At 43.8% G+C, this 22,890-nt stretch overlaps 1 protein-coding gene across 1 annotated transcript in view; it reads right to left on the reverse strand.

Moving 5' to 3' along the window:
- cntn2 (contactin 2) overlaps positions 1-22,890 on the reverse strand; it is an 84,814-nt gene that overhangs the window by 23,578 nt on the left and 38,346 nt on the right. Inside the window, exons 3-13 of the mRNA XM_042498568.2 lie at positions 21,041-21,182; positions 20,234-20,409; positions 19,926-20,021; positions 18,657-18,869; positions 17,951-18,053; positions 17,572-17,753; positions 16,678-16,814; positions 9,230-9,359; positions 8,734-8,884; positions 3,245-3,372; positions 862-1,037 (exon numbers count right to left, since the gene is read on the reverse strand). Coding sequence (XP_042354502.1) covers positions 862-1,037; positions 3,245-3,372; positions 8,734-8,884; positions 9,230-9,359; positions 16,678-16,814; positions 17,572-17,753; positions 17,951-18,053; positions 18,657-18,869; positions 19,926-20,021; positions 20,234-20,409; positions 21,041-21,182 — 1,634 coding nt within the window. The remainder of the gene's footprint in view (positions 1-861; positions 1,038-3,244; positions 3,373-8,733; positions 8,885-9,229; positions 9,360-16,677; positions 16,815-17,571; positions 17,754-17,950; positions 18,054-18,656; positions 18,870-19,925; positions 20,022-20,233; positions 20,410-21,040; positions 21,183-22,890) is intronic.

Raw genomic sequence — 22,890 nt, forward strand, 5'->3', positions numbered from 1 at the left:
TAGTCAGCTCCAGTTTTGCTTTAAGGAGTCCTCTTTTTGTTATATTTATTTCATTGTTTTGACAGCACCTGGTGGCCCTTATCTGTTTTGCACTTAATATCCACATGTCCTTTTCTAAATAAATACACCTTAATTCACAATCCCCTCCAACGATTGTGTGTGTGTTACTTCCCTTTTCCCCATTGCTGGGTTTGTAACACATCCTTTTCAAAAAGTATTTAAACAGAAAGCACTGAGATAAGACATTGTAGTCTTTTCATGGGATTTGTTGACAAAAAGAAAAATAAAGAGTAACTTCAACTTTATATCTTACTGTCACCATGTTATGAGTGGAAATTCAATCAGTTACCTTTGAAATAACTATCAATCATGGTGATCTTTGTACTGGTCTGAACAAAATTTTGCAATCAGAGGAGCTACGATGACTTCAGAACAAACACAGCTCAAGTTTTCAGACTCTGCAGGAAAGAGTAAAAGGCCAGTGGAAACAAAAAAATCACAGAAAAACACAGTTTATCCTCTTCACGAAAGACAGGTAGAAAACCTTTGATCACAGTAGCAGCAAGTTTTTTATCATAACAGTTACTGACACTAACAGCCTCCGAGCTCAGGTGAATTCTGCTAATGGTCTTACTGGTTGTTCGATGTTTTGAAGCCTGAATGAAACTAATCAGAGTGCATCACAGCCTCCAACATCAATGATGTCTCTTTTTCCACTAAACTGCCTCAGAAAACCACTAAATCACCCACCCAGATATTTCAATAAACACTGCATCGTTTAAGACACACACACACACACACACACACACACACACACACACACACACACACACACACAGTATCATTCATTATATGGCTCACCCCTTCCACCCGGTGGTAAGGACCCATAGAGTCCTCCAGGTCCAGCGGGACTCCGTTGAGGGCCCAGGTGAAGGTCAGGTCCATGGTGGGGTCGTGGGAGGCGTGACACTGTAGCGTCACATTCTCGCCTTGGTTGATGTCAGCATTGGAAGGAGCGAGTGTAATCTTAGTGGCATCTGCGTGGTTTGGACATAAAAATAACTTAGATTCCGACAAGTGGCGGGGGTGTGAATTTTCTCCATGAGAACCACTCGTGTTGAAGTACAAAAAGAAAGAAACACAGCAAAGTCAGTGCAACAATTAATGTTTTCAGTGACATTACAAATGCAATGGACACAAAAGAATACTGTGCTGCTAGGCAATATTTTTAGACCTTTAGAAAGCTTTTGACACAGTTAACCACTCTTTTTTTGCAGTGGCTGGTTGTCTTCCAAAACAGTTCAGTGGTTTGAAAAGTACTTGAATGGTAGAACGCAGTGTTGTGTTCAAGCTGGTGGTGTGTTTTTGAGCTTTTTTTTATGTACAAAATGGTGTCCTGCAAGGGTCTATATTGGGTCTTATTTTATTTAATATTTATATTAAGAATTTGTCCTGCAATATTGGCGATACAAAATTTCATTTTTATGTGGATGAAACTATTTTGTACAGTTCTAACTTACCTTTAGCGAGTGCTGTTGGTATGGAGCTGCAATCTGCCTTTAATTTGGTTAAGAGCAATGTTTGTGAATTGAGGCTTGTAATAAACCCTGGCAAAACCAAAATGATGTTTTTTTAAGGTCAAAGCAGACAGCAGATGATGCACAACAGATTGCTACATTAAGTAATCACTGCTCAGAAGGAAGCGTGCATCGACTCATGGACAAGAGGCTTATGCTTTTGACATACAACATGTAAACATTAATGGCATCCTCAGCTGAGCTGTAAAGTTAGCTAGCTCAGTGTTGCTAGGTGAGTTAGCAATAGATGCACACTTCCTCCTGCATGGTGGTATGGTTGGTGGGTGTATTCCGGTAGACAGATAATAGTTCTTACATAAAACTGCTCACAAAAAGGACTTTGGATTATTATAACTGTGTCATGATTTCTAGATTGAGACATTGTTGTGTAGTTTTTGAATGTATCTTTTTTGAGTACCATCCACTTCTTTTACAGTTGAGAGAAGGCAGACATCTGCAACACTTGGCAACTAGTTTGATAAATAGCACTACAAGTAAGAGGAAAAATATGTATTTTTCATTTTTGGGGTGGACTATTCCTTTAAACAAATGTTGAGTACCCCAAAGTTTTATGTTATAAATGCATAGTATGGGGCTCTGTTTGCTGGCAATGGGCTAATTTAAATCAATAATTAAAATAATAATTCTAAATCTTTTTATTATGTGGACTTCAATTTAGGGTAAAATGTAGAAGGACATTCAGGCTTTTCACTGCAAAACAAACAAAGACAAATGAAAAATTGACAAAGCATCTGTGGGCAGGTTTCCATGAAACTGCGAATATAAAATAGGCCCTAATGGAAATGCATGAAGTTTGAGAAAACTCCCATTTATCGCAAAATAGTTTTTACGCTTTTATGAGGTGGTTTTTAGGGAATTCAAAAAATCCATAATTTGCAAAACTGCAATGGAAACACTTTTTTGGCTTTTTTAGGTCACATGATGCGATGGCTATGTGCTTGTCAGTAGGAACTGGTTCCCTCGGGCATGATGCAGCAGGCGCCACAAGCGGGGTTTCTGCATCACATAACTCTTCAAAAGTAGAGCGGATCATCCTGAAGTTTTGAATCCACAATTTCTCTGTGAAATCATGAACTTTCACCTCCCATTCTCATTGCCTTTCCATTATTGCTCACATGATACGCCTACGTCGTCTTTAATTGGAAATAATGATGGCTAGTGCATAGGCTGCAATAGAAATAAACCTGATAATGTTTTGAACATCCATCGCCATGCTTCTTGGAATGTTATCACGAGAGAGGAGGTCACATAACATCACTCAATAGAAACATATCTACATTTTGAAAAAAAATTGCTAAAGTTTGAGCAAATCTGCAACTGAAACCCCCCTTATGATGTCACCCTTACACTACTGAAGATACATTGGTTTTCCACTGGTCTCCTTTTAAAGCCAGAAAATTCAACTGTTCTCAAAGTCAAAAAAGCCACAGCGAACTCTTCAAACTGTAGTATGTTGCTTTGTTCTAGTTTTCAGATCACAAGGCTACTGACAGGGGTTGTTTTGTTTTTGTTGTGAGTGTGAACATTATCTGTGCAGCACTGAGTCCAAGACAAATTACCCCTATGGAGACAATAAAATATATCTTATCGTATCGTGTTTTGCCTCAGTGTGTGTAACCTGTGTGTGTGTGTATGTGTGTGTGTACCTCTGACAGAGAGGTGTCCGGTGCTGTTGGCTTTGCCCAGGTAGTTTTCAGCAAAGCAGGTGTATTTCCCTTCATCTGCCCTACTGATGTTGTGGATCCATAAGATGCCCTCTGGAGTTACTGTGACTCTGAGAAGACATGAGCACACATGGCGTAAATAACACACACAGTTGGCTGACTATTGTACTTCTGCCAACTCAGTGAATACATGAGGATGGACAAAATATTACTATGTAATACAATATGGCATCACAAACTATTTATCAAATTTAATCACAGAAAAGGGACATTACAGGCATCACAAAGATGTAGTTAGATGAAGTTCTTATGTATGGTATTGTGTGGTATTGTATAGGTGTTTCTGTGATTGTGTCCACCACCTGTATACCAGCTCTCACATCATGTGGTATAGCAGCAACTCCCCACTTGGGAAGGTGAATTCTACTTAGTTTCACTCTCATATATTTCACGCTGCTCTGCTGCAGTCAGCCATTAGGCCACTGCTCTAACCTTCACACTGCTGCTGCACAGCTCATCAGTTTAGCTTTAACAAATCCTGAGAGGAAAATCACGCTTGTCTACAGCTTAGGTCTTAGTTATGCTGTAACAACAGTGATTCCCATCATGTTACTCTCCAACAACTGATTAGATCTGGAGATGTGGTGAAGTCAGTAGTCACAGCTTTGTAAGAGCGCACAATGCAACCACGTGAGTGATCAGGACATAGACACAGTGTAAGTGTGATTTTTAGACCAACTCTTTAGGAATTTTAGAGGAGTCAGACATTCAAATATTCCTCTCCCTACATGTTTTAGGTATGATTCTTCTTTATGAATTTGTTGGATATATATTTTTTTTCCCTCACATGAAAAGGGAAAATAAATCTGTGGTCAGAAACCGCCTTTTTGTTTTTTTAGTGCCTTTGGATCCTGATTCCAAAAGCCACCTTTCGCATCTGCATGATATACCACTGGATGGTGTCAACTGAGGACGCAGCCAGACAGATCTTTTTGCAGTGTTATTTTACAGCACCTGCATGATACATAGACAGTCAGTGTCACTTGATAACTTGTCCTGGATGGAACCTGTCGCTGTCGCTCGATGGTGTAAGGTTGAAACACTGCCGGTAACAACGTAATAAAGGAGCATGAATGTCCCTATAGGGCAGGCGAGAGGGGTGGGGGATGGATCCAACAAACCCTGGACTTTTATGCAAGAGTTTTTGCGGTTTTCGCTTCCCGTCTGCATATTTTGTTTTTTTCTACACCTTACCATGGGCCCTTCTTGCCTAACCCTTACCCTCCATGCCTTTGTTGCCTAATCCTAAACACGTGCTTTTGGTTGCAACGGTGTTGGTTACAATGTGCTTTTGTAGCATAATCCAACCATGTGCTTTTGGCCCTTTTTTTAGAAGCATCCTGCAACGTCAAAAGCAGACGCAGAAGGATACCTAGAGCGTAATATGTAGACGCAGAAGTCCACTGACAGACCGGCAATGTGTGATGACATGAGAACATGTTGGTAATTTTTATGTGGCAGTTGAACTTATCTGGCTTCACGTGTCACTGAACAACTTTCATAGGAATGAACAGGGCCATATCCAGTTCTTTTTAGTATCCAGTTCTTTTTAAACATCCATGCTTCACCTTCAAATGTTTACATTCTTGGTTCTTTACATTAATCTGGTGATAGAAACCTTATCAATATTCCCACTTGCTTGGTGTGATTTCTTTGGACAATTACCTGCTTTATTCACATCTGCTCAGTCTGACATCACATAGCTTTGAGGGGTTAAGTCCCTTTAATGTCCGAACTAACTGATAGAGATATTTGAGTTCTCGCATACAGCTCCTCCAGGTATTGAGTCCAGGGTTGCAGTGAATGTGTGAAAGGGACTTCAGTCATCAAATCCAACTGAACGTTTCACACAGTGCAGTTCAATTAGACTTCAGCTCTGTGTGTCACTTTCAGCTTCACTGCCAAATCACTGGCTGTGATATTTTGGCCAGATCTAATTGTCTGTGTATTTTAGCTGTTCTGTTGGATTTTGTTGTAAAGCTGTGTCCTCACATCTCAGCGGCGCCTTTGGTGAGTACATCATCAGCAGATAGGACAGACTGCGAGACTCAGATTAGCTCAACACAGTGTCCTGTCATTCCTGGGTGAACAATAAAAACTATCCGGAGTTGAATTAGACTGCTATCTAGAAGGCATCTCTCATGTTCTCTAAGAACTTTAAAATGTGGAGATAAGTATTACATGCTACAGACTGACATACGTGTCAACAGCTACATGTTAGCCAGGTTGTTTTTAGCTGTAAATGACTGACAGTACCCACCCACTCTGCTGCTTTAGCACTGAATGACTGATGTGTTTGGACTGAAGAGGGATGGCATGGTGTTCTGCTCCATCAGACGCTGTCAATCACACAGACTAAATGGGTAACTAAGTGCGCTTCCATTCATAGGCAATTTTGCAAAAAAAAGCTATATTATAATCATTACTTTGACAACTTAAAATATAACTTCAGTATTTTTCAACCCAGATGTTTCCCAAGTTTCTCTTTCCTAAGTGTCTAACAATTTGTATTATTCTTCAGATAAGTTTAGTAGCTCTTGTCTTGAAGAGCTCTCTTTAAGTTTTATTTATTTCTTTGAGTTAAACTGCACTTATAAGCCATTTCCTTTGTAGTTTTGCCTCACATTTTTGTTTGGCATGATAATCCAAATTTTCTTTGTCAATACTCAACTTATGTTTTCCAAAAACATTACGTTTGGTCATTTACAATGATTTATGTTGCTTCCCTTTCCCTTATTTGATGACCTAAAATGTAACTTTTGTATTTTTCAATCCATCCCTACTTCCCAACTCTTTGTTTTCTAGCTGTCTAAAATTTTGTAGTATTCATAAAATAAGTTTAGAAAAGCTCTCTACTTGTTTTATTTCTTTCTTTGAGTTGATGAGCCTGTCAGTGGCAAAATCAAAAACTATTAGAGGACATAAAGCTGCTGGTAAATTTAAAAAAAATGCTGTTACCATAGGTCACTTGGACAATAAAAACATGACAAAATAAGGTCCAAATAAAGTTTAACTCTTTAACTTAAACTCTTGAAAACAATGTCAAACAGCTGACCCTGGGCAGAGAGTTGGCTCACCACTGAGCACACAGACAAAAATCAAGTGACAGGTCTATCGACATGACGCAGACAAGGGAATGAAAATCCTTTGCGATGAATAACTCTCATATTATACATTCTATGCTCTTCATGGTGTGTTTAGTCTAAACTTTGATGTTTTTCCTCTGAATCAATATGACACACACCAACGCTCAGGTGCTTACACACTTTTCATGCAGCTGTGACAGCATCTGATGAAATCAACAGTAATAATTCCTTCAATACATACACACAGAGCAGGAGGAAGTCGCTTTTGATCTCACCTCCAATTAGGCGCCTTGGAATTTTATTTTTTTTTTTAACTTTCTTTAGTTGATATGAGTTTAGGGTTGTTTTTAATGAGCTGCATCTCTCAGTTACTCAGAAACTACGTTCACACTGCAGATGATGACATTATTCCTCTCCTCTTTTATGATTTGAAGCTGCAAGAGCAGACAGGTGTGATATTGCTTGGAGCAAGGTGAAACTATGACCATGACCTCACCATCAAGAAAATGTGTGTCTACAGTTAGAGTATGAGCAAATGATATATATAGGTCACATACAGGAATGTGTAATTCAGTCTAACCCTTTGAAACCTGGATCAATTTTCTTGTGCCACAGAAAGAAAGACAATAGTGTCAGCTTTCACCTTGAATCCCTCTCTCTCTCATATCTCAGAGTCAAGCAAAAAACCTTGGGGTTATACTGGACTCTGATTTAAAGTTCCACAGTCACATTAAATCAGTAACTTCACCTCCCTACTATCATTTAAAAACCATTGCCAGAGTCAGAGAAATAATGTCACAGCAAGACCTTGAATGGCTCACCCATGGCTTTATTTCCAGTAGGTTAGATTACTGCAACAGTCTGTTTGTAGGCCTTTCAAAGCAAGCTGTTCGGCAACTACAGCTTATTCAGAATGCTGCTGCAAGAGTCCTGACAAAAACTAGGAAATACGACCACATTACTCCAGTCCTAAAATCCTTACACTGGCTACCTGTCACTCAGGGAACTGATACTTGCTGCTTGTCTACAAATCAATTTGTGGCTCAGCGCCAAAATATATCTCTGACATGCTTGTGACATATGAATCCTCAAGGACCCTCAGAACATCAGGGGCCGGCCTACTGAGCATCCAAGAGTCAGAACTAAACATGGCACAGCAGCATTTTGTTATGCAGAACAAACCTGGAATGACCTCCCAGATGAGGTTCGACAAGCCCAGACTCTGATCACTTTCAAGGCAAAGCTAAAAACATTCCTTTTTCACACTGCCTACTCCACCTGCTGACTACCAACTTATTTTTAAACTTGATTTTTAAAACATTCTAAATAATCTTTCTATCATTGCATCTTTTGTCTGCACAATTTTGAATGGTGATTTTTATTTTATATATTTTTTAATCATTTAGTAATTATTTTTACCTTTATCTCTTTGCTCTTTTATTGTACATATGTATCTTGTATTATGTTTTCATATTTCATTGCTCTGAAAAGCACTTTCAGTTGCCCTGTTGTACGAAATGTGGTATACAAATAAAGCTGTCTTGCTTTGCTGCATTCAGACACCTTTCTCAAGTATTTTAACCTTTGCACCCTGAACTAATTGGTTTGATATCCTGTGGCAATGTCCTGCAAACTGTGAGAAATAAGTAGATTTAGAAAATTATTTTAAAAAGCTTGTGAAAAATGCCCAGATAACTATATTTTGAATTTTATTTGAATTAATTTGATATTCAAAATTATTCAACTGAATTATAATCATTTTTATGCATTTTTCAAGTTATTTATTTATTATTAATATTTCATCGATATTTTTTTTACTTCCCAGTTTGTTTGTGTGTTTTGCTGATTTTTAGGCAATTTTCCAGTGTGTTTCCCTAATTTCTTGCTGACTAATTCCCTCTAAAGTTCCTTCCTCCCATGTTTTTGAAAGAAATCAAGCCTGTTTGCCTGGGTTTTAAAGGGTTAATCACCCGTATATTCAGCAGCAGAGAATCTGTGTCCTTGTGTGGGCAAAAATGAATAGTGAATTCATTAAATAACTCAATAAAGAATACTGAATTTTCATGTATTCAAGTTCCCACCTAAACTGCAGGTTGTTGTTGCTATAACTTCATCTGTATTTCAAGAAGTGGTGCCATCAACATGCATGGAGTAGTACAATCTATAGAATGTAAATAAATACTTTTAGTATAAGTGATTCAGAGACACTTGAAGTCAATGTACAGGATCAGCAGCTTGGCTGAGAAAGTTTGATTGAGAAAGGATAGTTTGGATTGATGTGGCATTGTTGTAGTTTGTGTGTAAATGAGAGTTAGTCAGTCTTACCTGCTGCTGTTGGTGAGCAGCTCGGTCCCTCGGCTCCAGAACAGGCTGGGCTTCGGGGCCGCTCGAGGGCGACACTCAATCATCACCTGCCCCCCTCTGGCTGCTGGGATCAGCCTCCGCACCGGATTCAACCTGAAGTCTGGAGCCTGAACTGGAAGCACGGGAGGAAGGAGGGAGTCCGAATAACAGCACAGAGAGGAGAAAACAAGCAGGTGGAGGGAGGAGATGCAGAGGAGAGGATGGAGGAAGTCAGATTACTGGAAATGGAGTCATAGTTTAATACAGTCAGAGTGCTATTAACTCAGTGCCAGAGACAGGTACAGTATGGAACTTTATTAAACTTAAATTTCTATAAATACATATATAAATATTATATATTATATTATTATATTAAATATTTGTTTTCTTTACTGATCTAGGTCTGACTGTTTAATAGTTATATTAGCTATGATATGATGCTTTCACTGAGAAATGTTACTCGTCAGTGGACTTGTACCTTGGACTCTGAGCTCAGCAGTTGAGTAGATGGTGCCGTGTTTGTTCTCAGCCACACACTGGTACATCCCAGAATCCTCCAGGGCCAGGTTACTGATCTTAAGACGAGCCCCATTCACCTCCACCCGGTCCTGAGGGGGGGGGGGCAGAGGGAAAGGTCATGAGGGAGGAAGAAAAAGAGAGAGAAAAGGAAGAGAGTGAAACAAAGTGAGAAGAATGTGAGCTGGTAAACTGAGCATACAATATTGTGCATATACGTGTTGTTCTGTTTGGGAATTATAAACTCACAATAAAATCTACTTCATCCAGTAAAGGACAAACAAACATTAATTTACAGTATAAGAATCAGGACTTCAAGACTTTGATGAAAGTCATGTCTGTCCATGACATAGTAAGACATCCGCATTGTACATACAACTTTAATTACTGTTTATACACTGTATATTGTGTACTTCAATATACAATATACATATGCAGGTGCATATGTATGAACACATATTATGTTTAATGTATATATGTTAGAGATGAAGTTCACAAATTAATGAACTGATTAGCTGAGCAAGGGTGGGAAATATGTAATGAAATATGTAATAATACGTTTGTACTTCTGCTCCTTTTCAAACATGTAAGATGCAAGTTCTTGTTGCTTATTTGAATCTATTCACTGACTTTTTTGAATAAGTTTATCACCCATTTTTTTATTTTGTAATGAATTTTGTCATTTATGAAATAATTTCTTATTAGTGAGGTAAGTAAGGTCAATCTAAGGTAGATTCACATGAGACTAATAATGACGACCTCTGTATTGGGTGATTTACACTGGCTTAAGAACACAGGCAACTATTCAGAGTGACATGACGAGGTGAACCCAGAAAAATTCTAGTCTACATGTACTGTAAAACTTCAAATAAAAGTCTAGTCCCAATTAGAAGCCCAGTCTCTTTTACTAGTCTGGTGTGGCGACACATTTTGACAAATAAAGGCCTGTCACAATTAGAGGCTCAGTTTGGTTGCCAGTGCAGTTCATTTTATTAGAAGTTCTTGAGATGTATAAAATTGAATTGTTGGCTACCTGCTGGAGATAATGTTTACTGGCTGCTAAGATCATGCATACAATGTGTTTATGTTATCAACAATGGTCTCGCGTGGTCTCATGACTACTTTGCACTTAAAGTTAGTACTGCAACATCACTTAACAGACGAATAGAGATGTCTGCTGCACTCTGCTGTGTTATCTAGTCCACCTCAGCATTGTTTAAAGTCCACCAGAAAGGACAGTTTTGGATCAGATCCACCACATGGTGGGACAATTTTGAGAGTAGGAGATTGTTGAAATTGTCAAAATAAAAAATTTCACATTGAGAGCATCTCTGGTATTTTTGAGTGAGCTCCTCCGTCCCTGTATCAAAGGGAAATCAGCTGTGATGAGTGTCATGGTTCCTGCATTCTCCTCCTCCCCTTCACTGCCAGTATTTTTCCATTCACCTCACTCTGACCTGCTCTACCTGCCAGCCACGCCCACTGCTGCAGCCTGCTCTCTCCCACAGCTGCAGCTCATCACCAATCAGTCCAGTATTTAAGACACTCCAAGATTGTTCCTCTGCCATGCATGACTTTCCAGCGTTCCTTTGCCAGACTACCTGTTGCCGACTCAGCCTGTTCCCGACCAACCCTCCGTGCCTGCCACCCGGTGTACCTACCTGCCTTCTGTCCCTGACCACGTGCTTCGCTTCGGTGTTCTGCGAATCTGACGGCTTCACTGGCAAAGACCCCCCCGCTCGACCACGACGATCCTTCAGCCTGCTCCTCGACGGTACCGTTGAATTCTCGGACTGTTTCCTCGGCTACGGATCCTCTGCCTGTCCCCGACCACGATCCAGCGTTATCCCCGACAACGTTTCCACACGTGTTGTCGGCTCCTCGAGCTACGGGGTTTCCTGCTCTCCAGCCACGGTTGGTTCCAGTTTCGTGTCTTCACCTCGAAGGATTCCCAGAGACATTGATTGGGTAATTCACCCGAAGAACGAACTGTTTATTCGTGAGCACAACTTTAATATTGTTGGTTGTAATAAAAGTTATTACCAACTAACACAAAGTGTTGGCGTACTGCATCTGGGTTCATACACACCTCGTTTCAGTACAATCTGGCCAACAATGGACCCAGCAGACTCAAACACTCTGCAGTCCCGTCTAGCCCGTGTTGAGGGAATGCTCCAGCAACACGAGGCTCAGCTTTCCTCCAACGCGGCTGAGGCTCGTCATTCTGCCTCGGCGTTGGAGCGAGCTTTAACCCTGCTGGCGAACCAGGTTCAACAGATGGCCACCACGTTGACCCAGCACGCCATTCCTGGTTCGGTTCCTGTTCAGACGGTTCCCAACCCGGCGCCACCTCCCAGCTCCGCACCCGAACGCTACGCTGGAGATCCAGAGGGCTGCAATCCGTTTTTGACAAACTGCTCCATCCTGTTTTTGGTCCCGTGTCTTTGGGTCCTGACGCCGGGGGCTTACTGAACCAGCGTCAGGGAAGTCGGACGGTCGCCGACTTCACTATTGATTTCAGAACTCAGGCTCGACAGAGCAACTGGAATTCGGCCGCCCAGTGCGACGCCTTCCTCAATGGGCTCGCACCGTACATCAAGGATGAACTGGTCTCCTTTGAACTTCCTCATTCTCTCGATGGTCTCATCGAAGTGACCACGAGACTGGACAGGCGGATTCAGGCGAGGAGAAAGGAGCAGCGCCTGGAGGGAGGTTCCCACCGGTTTCCTGGTCACCAGCGGGTTCCGCCACCACCTGTAACGCTTCCAGCTGACCCGAGACTGGGAGGGACGGAGCCTATGCAGGTGAGCCGAACCAGATTATCTGTTGAGGAGCGTGAGAGACGGCGTCGGGGGAGACTCTGCCTGTACTGTGGACAGGCTGGACATTTCGTCTCCAGTTGCCCAGTAAAAGGTCAGGCTCAGCAGTAGAGAGGGGCATCCTGCTGAGCCGTTCCCAGAACTCTGCCCCCAGTCTCCGCCCCTTGTTCCATGTGCAACTCCTGGTTGATGATAAGTCTCACACCCTCGCCACGTTCATTGACTCTGGTGCCGACGTGAATCTGATCGACGAGGAACTGGCTCGTCAGCTGGGATTAACCCTGGTCTCCCTACCACGTCCTGTTCCAGCCAACGCTCTGGATGGTTACCTCCTGGGAACCGTGACTCATCAGACTACTCCTGTCTCCATGCGCCTGTCTGGTGAACACCGTGAGACCATTCAATTCCATGTCCTAAGGTCCCCAGAATTGCCTCTGATCCTCGGATACCCCTGGCTCCGTCGGCACAATCCCCACACAGACTGGTCCACCGGCTCGATTGTGGCATGGAGTTCTTCCTGTCAACGGACCTGTCTTCAGTGGCAAGAGCCTTCAAGGGGGATCACCCGCTCTTGCACCACCCTGGATCTCTCGGGGGTGCCCACAGAGTACCACGATTATGGGGAGGTGTTCAACAAGGCCAGGGCCACCTCTCTACCGCCCCACCGCTCTTATGACTGTGCCATCGATCTGCTTCCCGGAGCGGCTCCTCCTAAGGGTCGGCTCTACTCACTCTCCGCACCAGAGAGAGAGGCCATGGACACCTACATCAGAGACTCTCTGGCTAGCGGAATCATCCGGCCGTCCTCATCTCCTGCCGGAGCCGGTTTCTTCTTTGTGGGGAAGAAGGACGGTTCTCTACGGCCCTGCATAGACTATAGGGGGTTGAATGAGATCACGGTGAGGAATCGCTACCCCCTCCCTCTCATAGCTACGGCCTTTGAACTCTTACAAGGGGCGACGATCTTCACCAAGCTCGATCTTCGAAACGCTTACCACCTGGTCCGCATCCGTGAGGGGGACGAGTGGAAGACGGCCTTCAATACACCCACAGGACACTATGAGTATTTGGTGATGCCGTTCGGGCTCACCAATGCTCCAGCCGTTTTTCAATCCCTGATCAACGACGTGCTCAGAGAACACCTTAATAAGTTTGTGTTCGTGTATTTGGATGATATTCTGATTTTCTCCCGGACCAAACAGGAACACGTTCACCATGTACAGACTGTGTTGCAGCTGCTTCTCCAGAACTCCCTGTTTGTTAAGGCGGAGAAATGTGACTTTCATGCTTCCTCTGTGTCTTTCCTGGGCTACATCATTGGTCACAATAGCATGGAAATGGATCCTGCTAAGGTCTCCGCCGTTGCCTCATGGCCTGTACCCGATTCCCGTAAGCAGCTGCAACGATTCCTCGGGTTCGCCAATTTCTATAGGAGATTCATCCGGGGGTACAGCACGGTGGCAGCCCCCCTCACGGCGCTTACCTCTTCCAAGGTTCGGTTCCGCTGGTCTTATGAAGCTGATGACGCCTTCGAACACCTCAAGGGGGGCTTCAGCTCTGCTCCCATTCTCCTCATCCCCGATCCTGATGGGCAGTTCGTGGTGGAGGTCGACGCCTCGGATGTGGGGGTGGGAGCAGTCCTCTCCCAACGCTCGGCCGAAGATGGCAAGCTGCATCCCTGCGCCTTCTTCTCCCGACGACTGTCGCCACCAGAGCGAAACTACGACATCGGCAACCGTGAGCTCCTGGCGGTCAAGTTGGCGCTGGAGGAATGGCGACACTGGCTGGAGGGTGCCAGGGTACCATTTCTCGTATGGACTGATCATAAGAATCTGGAGTACATCCGCACTGCTAAGAGACTCAACTCTCGCCAGGCTCGTTGGGCTCTCTTTTTTGCTCGATTCTCTTTCACCCTCTCCTACCGGCCGGGTTCCCGTAACGTCAAACCCGACGCCCTGTCCCGCCAGTTCCTGGAGGAGGAGGAGGACTCGCCTCTCCCTGACAGCATTCTTCCTGCCTCCCGACTCCTGGCATCCCTCACCTGGGAGATCGAAGAACGCATCCTGTCAGCCTTGGAACAGCAGCCTGGTCCCAGCTCCTGTCCTCAGAACCGCCTGTTCGTCCCAGAGGGGTTCAGATCAGAGGTGCTACAGTGGGGCCACTCTTCCCGTCTTACCTGTCACCCTGGAATCACTCGTACCAGGGAGCTCCTGCAAAGACGGTTCTGGTGGCCCACATTGGCCGACAACACCAAAGACTTTGTTAATTCCTGTCCTGTTTGCAATCAGTGCAAAACCCCTCGCCAAGCTCCTGCTGGTCATCTGCACCCACTTCCTGTTCCTCATCGCCCATGGTCCCACATCGCCCTGGACTTCGTCACCGGTCTGCCACTGTCGGGAGGCAACACCACAATCCTGACAGTGGTAGACCGGTTCAGCAAGATGGCACATTTTGTGCCCCTACCAAAGCTCCCTTCAGCCAAGGAGACAGCGGGGTTGCTACTGCAACATGTCATCAGGTTGCATGGCATCCCTTCTGATGTGGTCTCCGACCGGGGTCCCCAGTTCACCTCAGCGTTCTGGAGGGAGTTCTGCCGTCTTCTGGGGGCGTCCACCAGTCTGTCCTCCGGGTATCACCCCCAATCCAATGGTCAGACAGAGCGGATGAACCAAGAGATGGAGACGGCGCTGCGCTGCATGACATCTGCTCACCCTGCTTCCTGGTCATCGCAGCTCCTGTGGGTGGAGTTCGCCCATAACACCCTCCAGAGTTCCGCCACTGGGCTCTCTCCCTTCCAGTGTGCCTATGGTTACCAGCCTCCTCTGTTTCCCGCTCAAGAAAGGGAGACAGCCTACCCCTCGGTGGAAGATTTCATCCGTCGCTGCCGCCAGACCTGGACCCGGGCCAGAGCCACGCTGCTACGGACCGCAGGTCGCTACACCTCGGCGGCTAATCGGCGCCGTTCCCAGGCCCCTCCCTACCGGGTGGGTCAACGGGTTTGGTTGGCTACCAGAGGTCTTCCGCTGAGGGTGGACTCCCGAAAGCTGGCTCCTAAGTTCATCGGTCCGTTCCCCGTTGAGAAGGTCATCAACCCTGTGGCGGTCTGTCTGAAGTTGCCTCGTGCCATGAGAATACACCCCACATTCCATGTCTCCAAGATCAAGCCGGTCCGGGAGTGCCCTCTGCAGCCTGCCTCTCAGCCGCCTCCTCCTCCTCGGATCATCGAGGGGGCTCCAGCTTACACGGTGCGTCGGCTCCTTCGATCCAGGCGTCGCGGCAGGGGTCTCCAGTACCTTGTTGACTGGGAGGGGTATGGTCCGGAGGAGCGGTCCTGGGTTCCGGCTCGTCAGGTCTTGGACCACCAGCTCATCGAGGAATTCCATCGTCTTCATCCGGATGAGCCGTCCCGTGCTGCTCCTGGTCGTGGGTCGTCCGCTCCTGCCCGTTCTCCGTCTCCTGTCCCTGGACCTTCTGGGTTGGGGTCCTGCTCCAGGGGTTCCGAGCCGCCGCCGGAGAGGGGTCCTCCTTCTGATGACGACGACGACGACTACGACGACGACGTCGAGGTGGCTTCTGCCGGGTCCGAGGAGTTCTGACCCTCCTTCCGGGCCCCCTCCGCCCACCCGGCTTCTGTGACTTTGGGTTTGGGACGTCATGGGCCGTCCCTTGGGGGGGGGGTTCTGTCATGGTTCCTGCATTCTCCTCCTCCCCTTCACTGCCAGTATTTTTCCATTCACCTCACTCTGACCTGCTCTACCTGCCAGCCACGCCCACTGCTGCAGCCTGCTCTCTCCCACAGCTGCAGCTCATCACCAATCAGTCCAGTATTTAAGACACTCCAACACGTTCACTCACTGCCAGATTGTTCCTCTGCCATGCATGACTTTCCAGCGTTCCTTTGCCAGACTACCTGTTGCCGACTCAGCCTGTTCCCGACCAACCCTCCGTGCCTGCCACCCGGTGTACCTACCTGCCTTCTGTCCCTGACCACGTGCTTCGCTTCGGTGTTCTGCGAATCTGACGGCTTCACTGGCAAAGACCCCCCCGCTCGACCACGACGATCCTTCAGCCTGCTCCTCGACGGTACCGTTGAATTCTCTGACTGTTTCCTCGGCTAAGGATCCTCTGCCTGTCCCCGACCACGATCCAGCGTTATCCCCGACAACGTTTCCACACGTGTTGTCGGCTCCTCGAGCTACGGGGTTTCCTGCTCTCCAGCCACGGTTGGTTCCAGTTTCGTGTCTTCACCTCGAAGGATTCCCAGAGACATTGATTGGGTAATTCACCCGAAGAACGAACTGTTTATTCATGAGCAGAACTTTAATATTGTTGGTTGTAATAAAAGTTATTACCAACTAACACAAAGTGTTGGCGTACTGCATCTGGGTTCATACACACCTCGTTTCAATGAGATCTGCAGCGGGTGTTTTGAAAAAGGTCTGTTAACACTTTACAAAGAGAGTCTTGAGTTGTTTATGTGTTGTATTGTGGATGGAGAATTATTTTTAATTTTAAACGGGGCAAAAATATCAGTTTTCAATAATACCAAATACCTAACCCTTTGAGAAGGACGTAAGGTCGTGTGTGTTACCTGCGTGCTAAGTGGCTGAGCGTTGCGTAGCCAGCGTACGGAGGTCCGTGGTTTACCAGCAGCAATACAGCTCCACTGAAGCTCCGAACTGATCTCCACCTCTGAGTCACTCATCACCTGCAGCCACTCCGGCTGAGCTGAAGGTTTAGAGGAGAAAGAAATCAAACAGAGAACAGCAGAGGATGAATTACAGATTACTTAGCTGAAAAAGAAAAAAAAACTTGAAAATAAAGAAACAGATGAATAGACAGACAGATAGATAGATAGATAGATAGATAGATAGATAGATAGATGTATAGATAGACAGACAGATAGATAGATAGATAGATAGATAGATAGATGTATAGATAGACAGACAGATAGATAGATAGATAGATAGATAGATAGATAGATAGATAGATAGATGTAATATGTAATAATAGTTATATTCACAATCATAATTTAGTTTTCAGGATATTTTTCTCATTTTTAATTATGATCTCATATTTTTGTCTCTCTCTTTTTCTCTCTCTACCTCTTATGGTAGGTATGGCATGACTAATTTTCAGGTATTTTTCTTTTTCTAACTTCTTGCAATTTGCAAGAAATTAGGACAATGTACAGGAAAATTATCCAAGATAAACAAACAAATTAAAATACGGAAAAGTGATGAATTATAAATAAAAAATGACCTTCTTAAAACTGCTCAAAATGATAAGAATTCTGTAAAATAATTTTAAATATTGAGTTATTAACAGTTTTTAACAATTTGCTCTGGCTCTGACAGAAATGTTTAGAAGGTCGACATGTTAACAAGGTATCTGAGAGGGAATACCAAACATCAGCAATTTAAAGCCATACAGAATGTGCTTTGCTGCAATCCAAACAGATGTTGACATAGTATCCTTTGTGTACCCTGCACGTTGATGCGTCCCTGGTACGTGTCGCTGCCCTCTGAGTTGTAGGCTTCACACTCGTAAACGCCCTCGTCATCAAAGGAGAGTTCTGGCAGGATGAGGGTGGGACCCTCAGCACTGGAGCCCGCTTTGGATGGCATCAAACCGTCCACCCTCCTCCAGCGCAGCTTTGGGACTGGACTTCATGAGAGGAAAACAGAGGGAGAAGCGTGAGTTGATGCAAGTGGGGATGAAGCAAAATGAAGAAGGTGAGAGGAAGAAGAAGGAATGCAGGTAAGAAGTAAAAACATTTAAACAAGTGTAAAGCTGGACAGGGCACAGCCTCTGAAGCCAGAACAGCTTACAGGTGATGTGTGATTACAGAGTTGGAAACTTACTTTCCGTAGGCGAAGCACTCCAACTGAGCGGTGTGTCCTGCGAGGGCGTAGGTCTCTGCTGGGAAGCGCACTTTGATGCTCGGAGCTGACTTCCTGTGATTGGCTGCAATAAAATACAAAAGTAAATCCCACTGAGATTGTGCAGCGCTTATCTAATCTAATACACTGTAAATTTAACAACTTGATTTTACTTTAAAATATCCAGAAAACTGATCAGGCGGGTTTCCATAACAGATCTGCACAAAACTTAAGATATTTTCCAATAAAACACACTAATAAAACCAATAAAACATATTTGCCAGATGATTGCAGTTTCTTTAAGTACTGTGACTTCTCCTCTAGAGATAACGTTCCAAGAAGCATGGCGATGGATGTTCAAAACATGAGCAAATGGGCTTGATTTCTTACAAGAACATAAGAAGGAGACAATAAATAAAAGAAAAACATATCCCAAAATTAGCAAGTTTTGAAAATCCAACCCGATGTGTAATATTGGAGTCAGCATTTAAAAGATTTGAACTCATATTCAGGCTTTATTAATAACCAGTGGGTTGCTACAAAGTTCAATTACCCCCTTCAGACAGATTATAATATTAACACCAATCTAATCTCTTCCGATACGGCTGCGTTCAGATTAGTCATTAGTGAGTTAACACGGTGCAGAGCTCTGTGGTGAAGCTACATGCTAACAGCTGCAGGGTCCTACCATCAGGCAGCACAGTCAGCTGGTTGGCTTTGCTGAAGGTGCTCTTGGTGCTGATGTCCATGTTGATGGTGGTGAAGCAGAAGTAGTTTGCTGTGTCGTTTGGCTCCGCTTTGGCCACGTACAAGTTCCCTGTGACCTGCGACACGAACCAGCGGCCGTCGTCCTTCTTGATGAAGTTGGGAAATTCATTGATTAACCAGCGGTAGGACAGAGCTGGAGGGGAAACAGATGGTGCAAATCACATTCATTAGTAAAAATGTTTGGAACGTACTGGGACTGTACTTATTGTCACCCTGTGCTCAGATATGGAGACAGTCATTTGCATTTCAGTGAGACATTTAGTTTTATGTTGTCCCACAAGAGGTGTATAATTCTGCTCATTTCAATCACTGTGACCTTTGAACCGCCTCTTGACCCTCATCCCACCTGTCAGCTGCAGGCTGCTGAAGGTTTTCTTTCAGGAAAGGAATCGTTTCAGCAGACATCACACTGTTTTAAATGGTATTTGACTGTTTCCCTCATCCTCTAGGTCGTTTAACCCTTTGAAACTCTTTGAGCAATTGGGCCTGTTTTTCAAAAACATGAGTAGGCGATGAGGAATGAAAGAAGAAATGCCCCTAAAATTAGCAAGAGAAAAAAAACGTACAATAAAATAAGCTGACACTGGTTAAACAAAAACAACAAACAAACAAGCAAGCAAACAAATAATTTAATAAGACAGTACTTTGAACAAGTACATGCACATTATTCTTTTTTCCCTGGGCTGTTTTTCCCTATCTTTTTAAAAAAATAATTTTCTAAACAGGACAAGAAGGCAATGAACAAAGACGATTAGTTGTTAAAACTGATGTTAGAATTATTTATTTTTTTAAAAAAAAGAAACAATTAGAGAGCAAAAACAAAACAATGAAATGACCTGGAAAAAGTGCTGAAAATGATAATAATTCTGTAAAACCATAAATATAGTTTCCCCCTAGTTTTTTTTAATTTCCTGAGACATTTTTCACCAGGTTTTTAAAATATATGAGCTTTTGATATATATATGTTGATATTTGATAAAAACTATTTTTTTGTAATTTATGGAACATTTCTTACCAAGTTGTGCATTACCTTTTTTCCCATGTTTCTGAAAGAAATTGCTATTGCAATTTGCTCCACGTTCAAAATTTTAAATACTTGAAAAAAGGTGTCTGAATGCAGCACAAGGAAAGGGATGTTGCCCCAGAATTCAAAGGGTTTAAATACTAAATACTAACTAAATATTCTTACCTGGGTAATGTGCAGGGGGCTGGCAGGCCAGGAAGGTTCCTACACCTTCATATGCTGTCTGAGGACTCCTGCTGTCTGGAGGGAAGTCATGGAGGTCTGGAGAAACACACAAAGGTATAAAAAAAAAGAAAGTAACGGAAAATAAAGATCACTGTCACAAACAGACCTTAACAGAGGCAGCAGTACTACACAGCTGATAGTACCCAAAGTGCATTTGTGGAGAGTTAGTGCAAAGTAAATCTGAGTCGCCGCAGTGACCTGCTCAGACAAAACACACAAAGGTCAAACGGTCTGCTGCTGTCACTCACAGCCAAATTTGAGGTTAGCTGCTCGACTGATGATGGTGCCACAGCGGTTGATCGCCAGACACTGATAGGAGCCTGTGTCTCGAACAGACTCAGGGCTGCTTATCACCAGGCTGCCGGCCACCAGGCTGTAACGCGGGTCCAAACCCAGCGGGACCTCTGTGCCATTCACAAGCCACCTGCAAGACAAAGAGCAGGACAAAGTGTGAAGAACACAGCAACAGGAGATAATAAACACACCATAACAATTCAAATATAAGCCTAGTCCCAAGAGTTCGTTTCCATGCATAATCGCTCTTTAGTACATGCGTCTGATGTTCAAGGCTAGCCAAAGAAACGTAAGTGATCTGCCGGCAACCATGTTTTCCCGAGCAGATGCACTGGAATGCATTTAGATCGGAAGTTGGAAAAACCAACATGGAATTATTGACTTCTGACTTGCAACAAAACGCAGCACCATGTCCAAATATAGTAATTTCTTTCTCCAAAAATCTAAGAGGGTGATGGCCAAAATAACAAACACAAGGCTTCAAAACAGAAGCCCACAGACCAATGGGTGATGTCACTGTGGCTTTGTCAGTTAGTCACACACTGTAAAAAATAAATAAATAAGTTTTAATTGAAAAGGCTAGTGTCGGCGCTGCGAAGTCAAGTCTAATCATTACAAAGTTACCTCAACTTGTCTACTTAAATTCAGTCAACTTAAAAATCTGCCTGGAAAGTAGCTTTTTAAGTTAAAACAATTAGTTTCATTTTACAGTGATACAGTGTGTATGCGTGCGCGCGTGCGTGTGTGTGTGTGCTACCCACCTGTAGGATGCAGCTGGACTGGCTCTGGCCTGACAGCTGAGGGTCACCTTGCCTTCACTCAGGCCCTCTGGGTAGATCAAACTGCTCGGCTGTTCTTCAAACACTGGCCCGCTGTCGTGACCCGACACACACACGTCTCCACCTGGTAACAGTATTTTTTAAAATTAGTGCCAGAAAGTTTCCAATTGTGACACCTACAGTTGTGTCCTGGAGAAATTCCACAGTGTATTCATACTGTAATAACTTACATAAAGCTCTAAAAGGAAAATTCAGTCAGAAAGATAATACTTTTGCATGCTTAGGTCTGTAATTTATTTCTCGCACAGTCTGCTATCCACTCCTGATTATGAGTGAGCAGGCTTGCTGAATATGAACATGTTTTAAACTAAAACACAGCCAAAAATCTTTAATCTATTACACCAATAACTGGATTTATTTTTATACTGATCTGTATAATTATTAGGATTAATATGTTTTTTGACAGAAACACAGGCAAAATTCTTTGATCTACTTGGTTCCTGGCTGGACTGAAGGCTACAGCACCAAAAGTGGGTAAAAATATCAATAAAAATAGTTTAAACAGACAGAAAAGGAAAGCATTTATATATGTAGCTTTCTCAGCCATGGTAGAATTACAAAAATCAAGGAAAAATGACAAAATAGGCACAATCCCATAAAGTCTACAGTATCAACTGGCAGGACGCTCTGCTTCTGAAATGCTCACGGACGCTCCCGGTGGTATATCAAGCCGCATGGCGGATGGAGCAAAACAGCGTCGCAGACAAAATGTCATCAATATGTTGCCGATGGAATCAAGGCGTGAGGAAACAAAGAAGGAGAGGGAATACATTTTCAGAAAACATCAGTACGAAGTGTGGCCATTAATTCTTTGGACCAGTGTAGCTACAAAGCCTGTGCATATATACATATTGTATAGTCTGGCTTGATAACTGGATTTAGGTGCAGGTCTACTGGAAGCCATTTTCCTGGGTGTATTCAGTCTGCAGTCTCTAATTGAAGCCAGATGCATTATACACATTGTCTGCAGGAGTACAACTGCCCACTGACACCGTGAGGAGCTTCATCATTACTCAGTGCTGGAGCTCAGCATGAACACTGCAACACATGTATAATGCATAACACAGAATGTAAGCTTCCATGTTTATATTAAGCTGGAGAAGCAGAGTGATTGCATTGTCTAAAATAATGAGAAATATTTAAATTATTGTAGGGATGGATATATTCTTGAAATACCTACTGCTTTGAGACGTCACTGCAGATTTATGTCGTTGGTCTCGTGTGTTTCGGGTTACAAGCAGGATTTACGGAATTTCATTTCAAACTGAAGGTGAAAAGTATAACAGCTGAGTCACATTGCAGGGGACAGAATGATACATTTCAGTGGCATCTCCAAAATACCTCTGGCACTGTCCAAGGCCAGGTAACAGGGGATTTTACACCTGAGTTGTATTTCTTTGAGAGGGTGGAGGACAGGAGGGAGGGGTGAGAGTAAATCTGTCCTCCTCACACACTGTTCTGAGCTGTCTACACTATTGTGACCCAGAGCATTGTGGGCTGTGTCAGTCCAGCTAGGTTCCTAATCACTAGGGTTTTTTCTCATTACACTCTAAAAGTCCTCTAACAATTCCCTCAATTTATCTGTCTAACATCCACATGTAACAGAAGGTTTTAAACACGTTTTGGCAAAAGAAAATTAGCTTCCAACAACTTGTTAAATTTAAATATCTGATGTGATTGTATAAAGATTTCACAGCATCAATAACACCAACACTGCCGGAAAGTGCAGTGACTCCAGCGCTAAACTATGGTACAACTGAGAGATACTTGGC

The sequence above is a fragment of the Plectropomus leopardus genome, chromosome 2 (assembly GCF_026936395.1).
Source record: "Plectropomus leopardus strain MGB_pleo_1.0 chromosome 2, ASM2693639v1, whole genome shotgun sequence".
NCBI lineage: Eukaryota > Metazoa > Chordata > Actinopteri > Perciformes > Serranidae > Plectropomus > Plectropomus leopardus.